This window comes from Octopus bimaculoides, chromosome 11 (assembly GCF_001194135.2).
Source record: "Octopus bimaculoides isolate UCB-OBI-ISO-001 chromosome 11, ASM119413v2, whole genome shotgun sequence".
Lineage (NCBI taxonomy): Eukaryota > Metazoa > Mollusca > Cephalopoda > Octopoda > Octopodidae > Octopus > Octopus bimaculoides.
This window is the reverse complement of record NC_068991.1, coordinates 45434307-45440448: the sequence shown is the minus strand read 5'-3', so window position 1 is coordinate 45440448 and position 6142 is coordinate 45434307. Positions and strand designations below refer to the sequence as shown.

Genomic DNA, 6142 nt, shown 5'->3' with positions numbered 1-6142 from the left:
TCTGGCAGAGTTTTTACAGCTTGATGCCCTTCCTAACGCCAACCACTCCGAGAGTGTAGTGGGTGCTTTTACGTGCCACCGGCATGAAGGCCAGTCAGGTGGTACTGGCAACGGCCACGCTCAAAAAGGTGTTTTTACGTGCCACCTGCATGGGAGCCAGTCCAGCGGCACTGGCAATGACCTCGCTCGGATGATTTTCCAACGTGCCACCAGCACAAGTGCTAGAAGGCGATGCTGGTAACGATTACGCTCAAATGGTGCTATTTACAGGCCACTATCACGGAAGCCAGACAGCTGCTCTGGTAATGAACACACTCGACAGTGCTGTTAGTGCTCCACTGGCGCGGTGACCAGTCATTGAGTATGGTTCAATTACGATTTCACTTGCCCCCAACAGGTCTTCGCAAGCAGAGTTTAGTGTCCAATGAAGGAGAGGTTGGCATGGGTGCCAGTCGTCGGATTCGGTTCGATTTTGATTTCACATGTTTTGAATTAACACATTAACAGCCACATGTACCACTGGGGCAGCTACATTTATGTGTATATAGAGGAAGTTGCAGATGGAGAGGTTGTCGGGTTGAATCATGGAAATGGCGTGATGGTAAGTGCGGAAAACATTTTGCTAACTAAGAGAAACATTGAATGGAGATGACAAATGACCCTGCAAGAGGTTTCCAAAAATTCCAAAATTGGGTGCTAATAAGGAAGCAAGTGTCATTGACACTAGAGGGAAAGGTGTATTTCGTGTGTGAGGAAGGTTATGATTAATGTGACACATGAGTAAAGAATGATGAGTAAACTGAAGAGAATGAAAAGGAGAAAGATTCAGTAGATAAGAGTATTGCTGAAAGAAAGAAAGAGAAAGACAAACAATGAACCACAGAGGAGAGTGGGGTAGATCTAGTGAAGAGAAATGGGATGAGGTGGATAAGTCATGAAGTGGATGGGTCATGTACTGAGGAAGGAATGAATGTGGCAGGGTAAAAGGAATGAGGGAAATGAATGAAAAAGGAAGCAGAGGAAGACAAAGAGAAACATGGTGAAAGATGATGGGGGAGGAAATCAAAAGTAAAGGGCTTAGTGAGCAGATATAAAGAGTTTAGGGCAAACTGGAGAAGGCTGTCAAGGAGCCCAGAAGGCTAACCACAGAAATTTCTGTTATAGCTGTTGTAGAATATTATGACTAGGATTGAGAAGTATTCAGTATATGCATTGTGTAAAGGGAGACACAGCAACAACAGAAAAAGGTGAGAGAATATACAGCCTATTGGTGAGTGAAGGAATGAGAGGTAGTAGTGATGTCAGTAAATACAATAAGGTACATGGCTTAAGGGTTAAAGCATTTGGCTCATGATTGTAAGTTTGTGAGTTCAATACCTTGTAGTATGTTGTGTCTTTGAGCAAGACACGTTATTCTACATTGCCCAAGTCTAAGCTAGCAAAAATGTGTAGTACATACCTGTATTTTAAAGGGCTAGTTTTGTTAGATTCTGTGACATGCTGAAACTTTACTGAGAACTATGTTACAGGTACATGTGCCTGTGGGGTGCCAAGCAACTTGCACATTAATTTCATGAGAGCAGGCTATCCTGTTGATCAGATCAACTGAAATACTCAATGTCGTAACTGACAGAGTACCAGTTAAATGTAATGAAAAGCTCTCAGAATAATAAAAACGAAGAGGGTGGTAGTGGTTGTAAGAATAGCAAGGGTACCTCATCAACAATAGCAACATCAGTAAAATAAGCAACAAAAACAAAAAAAATTTACCTGATATTAACTTCTGTGTTGTGTTTCCGCCCCTTATTGACATTGGTGCACTTTAATAATCTCTGCATGAGTAGATCTTTACCACGAGGTTCTTCAACTTCATCATCATCACCATCCAAACTGATAGCTTGGGTCAAACTACCACTCAACTTTGGAGTGAAGCTGCAAACATCAGAGCCAAGCAATTCTAAAGGTAGGCACTTTTTCATTGACTTTTGGCTGGTCTCTCCTCTACTTGCAACAATCTCTGTATCTAATGATGATTCTGTTGCCTGGCTTTTTGTTGTTACAACTGCTGCAGCTGTTGGTGGTGGTGGTGGTGGTGGTGGTGTTGTTGCCACTAGCTCAGCAGAAAGCGGCGTTTGAGTCTGTATTTGAAGTGATGGAGTGTACGCTGTCTGGGCCTGACTGTTAAGATCTGAACACAGCAATTCATCCATGAAAGGGTCATCAGTTTGCATTATACCATTACTGTCAACAACCCAGCCAGAATTGTTATTAGTGCTACTGTCCATTGGTTTACTACTTGATGTAATCGGCTCTCTATTAACATTACTATTTTGACTACCGTCATCAACACCATCTCCATTGTTGTTATTACATTCTACTTTTTCTTCTTCTTCTTCAACAACCTTATCCACCAATGTCTGGCTATGGTCAAATGAAACATTTTCTGAATCAACAGGAATATCAGGGAGGTGGTTAGAGTCATCTTCTGTATTTTTCGATAAAAGATTTTTGGCCCTGACAAAAAGATCTGGTAACTCATCCAGTTCATCATCATCATCATCATCATCATCACAATCTATAGCTTTTTCACCCTGTTTCTTGTTTACTGAAGGTTCCAAGCCTTTGGTGCCAGTACAAGACAAGGAAGAAACTCCCTGACTAGACACACTACCATCTGTTGTCTTAGACTGTTCACTGGCCTCATTGCCATCATCAACTGATTCAGTTTCTTTCAATAACGAGTCGATGTTTTCGGCATAGGAGACAGATCTGAACATAACGGAGTCATTCTCAATAGTGTCTTGGACAAACTTTACTTTCCTGTCAAAAACAGATAAGAGAGAAAAAGTTAACAAAACAAGAGAATTAGCATCAGTTTCACTATTATTAGCATCAACATTATTGTTTTAAAGTTCATTTTCTCATGCTTACAAGGGTCAGATGGAATTTGCTGTGAAGTAGATTTTCTATGGCCAACATTTCCCCCGTGGAATGACACTGCTTGTAGGATGGTGTTGTTCATTTACATCTAACACATGTCAAAACACCAGTTGTCATGCAGTAGGGGAGGATGAACAAATTACAAACACACACATATATTCCTACACTACATCTACCAACGTTACAACATCTTACTTCCTCCTCTTTAATTTTCTCTGTTGTTTGTATAAGCCTGATATATTAATATATAAATATCAATATATTTATACTTAAATATTCGCCTGAAAGTCTCCACTTTCTCTCGTTTTGCATACATACATATATACATATTTTGTATTTCATACCCATATTTAATATATATCTTTATTTGCTCAATTTGATTCCTCTTATAGCCATTCTTTACCACATGGAATTGATCCCTTATAAAGACATCAGAGTCTAAGTTTGAATCATTTGAACACTACTAAGTGTCTTCTATACTGAGAATCTCTGGATCTCATTGGCAAATTATATACATACACATGTATACCTGATATAGGCTTCCTCAGTTTCCATCTACCAAATCCACTTATAAGGATTTGGTCAAATAGGGATATAGTAGAATACACTTGCCCAAGGTGCAATGCAGTGGGACTGAACCCAAAACCATGGGGTTGGGAAGCAAACTTACCATACAGCCCTGCCTGTACTTATGCATTATTTGAAGTTATGCATTTCAACAAAAAAAATAAGAGATAAAAAATATCTGGGACAAATATCTTGTAGAGACATTAATAGTTGTTTACTTACAGTTTCTCATTAGTTGCACACGAAAGCAAAGCCCGGTATTGTTGCTGTTTGCGGGCAGCTCGATCCAGAAAGACGTTGAGGGACTTTGAAACTGGCTGATGGTATGGAAGGTTGACTTTTGATTCTAAAATGGGATATAACAGTATAAAATTTAGGTATTGTGTGGAGTCACATGTACGAGAGAGATGGGGAGGGAGAGAGAAGGGAGAGGGAAAGAGAAGGGGAGGAAGAGAAAAGGGAAGGAGCAAGAAAGGGAGGGTGGAGGGGGAGAGAAAAGAAGAGGGGAAGAGAAGGGAGAGAGAAGGGGGGAGGGGAGGGAGCAGAAAGACAGAGAGTGTGTATTAGTCTATATTCTTTAAATGGTTAAAACCATTTTCATTCTGGCATTATTGGATCAGAACCACAAGTGTGTGTATTTTATCCTTTTACTTGTTTCAGTCATTGGACTATGGCCATGCTGGGGCACAACTTAGAGAGGTTTAGTTGAACAAATGAACTCCATTTCTTACTTGAAGTCTAGTACTTATTCAAAGAGTCCCTTTTTTTTTTTTTTTTTTTCCATTTTAGTCTAACCATTTAGTTGTTGCTACATAACTAAACCAACAACTGTTGTTAAGCACAGGAGTGGGGAACAAACACATACACACAATGATCTTCCACACAGTTTCCTTCTACTAAATTCATTCATTAGGCTTCGGTTGACCCACAGCTAGACACTTGCCCAAGATGCCGTGCAGTGAGAGTGAACTTCAAACCACACAGTTTCAAATAATGCTTCTCAACTACATTCCTACGACTTTTGCCTGCATCTAAATTATTCCCTCATCAATTCAGTGTCTGTTTTTTTCATGGATGCAACATCTTTCATAGACACACACACAGCAACAAAGAAATACAGCCAAATTCAGTGCTTTTTATGTGAACCTGCCACAGGGGTTCTCAACCATTTTTTTTACCTATGGGGCCCCTTCAATTACTATTCTATTCTGTTGGACCCCCATAACCATCTGATGTTTAAAAACTATTTTTATAGAAACTTCTTTCAAAATTCCTATTTTGTTTTTCACACATTAACTTGTGTAGGTTGAACTATGTAAAATGTTAGAGAAAGAAACCAAACTGTTTCTTGCAATACATAACAACACATACATCTAAAGTAATTTTTTTTCGGGGGCCCTTAAAATACTAGTGGATCCTCAGTTTACTATTTTGTTGCGTGGTTACATAAGAAATGACTTTGACATAGGTTTACTCTGACCATAACATGCTGAGGATAAACAATCACTTGAAACACACCAGACACACACAAACCAGCCCCAAAATAGAAAATATGTATATATCCAGCAACACATCCTCCCCCTCATACATACAAGAACACCAATCAGCATAAAACACCCAGTTATCCACCCCCAACCATACAACACCATTGACGAATAGAATACATACCTCTAATGAGGCGCTGTGTCTCACTATGAAGCTCAAGTAGGTCATTCTTTGCCTTAGTCTTTGAGGCTCTTTCTTTCCGTGGCTGTTTGGTAGCACCCTGTGAAATGCGAGTAAGCACTGGTTAATGTTTTATAGTAATATGGGCAACAACATACAGAAAAGGGTGTAAAGGGGTTAAAAGAAAACAAAAAGGAGTACTGACGAACAGAGGCAAACATTGAAGGAATTCTTAAGTTGACATGTTTAAGACTTTTAAGTTTATCAGAGACCAAATAGAGTCATTGAAGCGGGTTTATATTGTGCCACTCCAACTTGCCCAACCCTCCTCCTCTAATTATCACCTAAAGTGACCAGCCCTCCCCACCCATTAATCACTATGTCAAACCCTTTATCTCCAGAACACTAATCTCTGGAATTCTTTCCCTGCCCACATTTTCCATACTACCATTAACTTGCAGTTATTCAAGGAGGAATTAATAGATGCTATTTTCCAAGAAAATGTTATAGATGTTTCCAGCAGTGTTTCCAAAGTGTTAATAGATGTTATTTTCCAAGAAAAACGCAAAGACCCAGCTTTCACTAAAACAACTAATATAAATGCAAACAAAATTTGTTTTAAATGACAAAAGATGACAGATATAACCAAAACAACATCAGTAGCAATAATGACAGGATAAAAAAAGGCAGTGAGTTGGCAGAAACATTGGCATGCCGGGCAAAATGCTTAGCAGTATTTCATCTGTCTTTACGTTCTGAGTTCAAATTCTGCTGAGGTTGACTTTGTCTTTCATGGTCCATAAATTAAGTACCAGTTGCATACTGGGGTCGATCTAATCGACTGGCCCCCTCCAAAAAATTTCGGGTCTTGTGCCTAGAGTAGAAAAGAATAATGATAGGGTTTAAAAAAAAAAAAAAATTAAAAAAAAAAGATACCTTTTTCAGTTTAGCCTTCAGTTTTGCTGTTAGC

At 39.3% G+C, this 6142-nt stretch overlaps 1 protein-coding gene across 1 annotated transcript in view; it reads right to left on the bottom strand.

Moving 5' to 3' along the window:
• The window catches only part of LOC106872771 (claspin), a 59663-nt gene extending 53527 nt beyond the window's left edge, over nucleotides 1-6136 (bottom strand). Inside the window, exons 1-4 of the mRNA XM_014919871.2 lie at nucleotides 6109-6136; nucleotides 5176-5272; nucleotides 3730-3853; nucleotides 1771-2820 (exon numbers count right to left, since the gene is read on the bottom strand). Of these exons, the coding sequence (XP_014775357.1) occupies nucleotides 1771-2777 (1007 nt within the window). The 5' untranslated portion in view covers nucleotides 2778-2820; nucleotides 3730-3853; nucleotides 5176-5272; nucleotides 6109-6136. The remainder of the gene's footprint in view (nucleotides 1-1770; nucleotides 2821-3729; nucleotides 3854-5175; nucleotides 5273-6108) is intronic.
• Nucleotides 6137-6142: the final 6 nt, after the last annotated feature.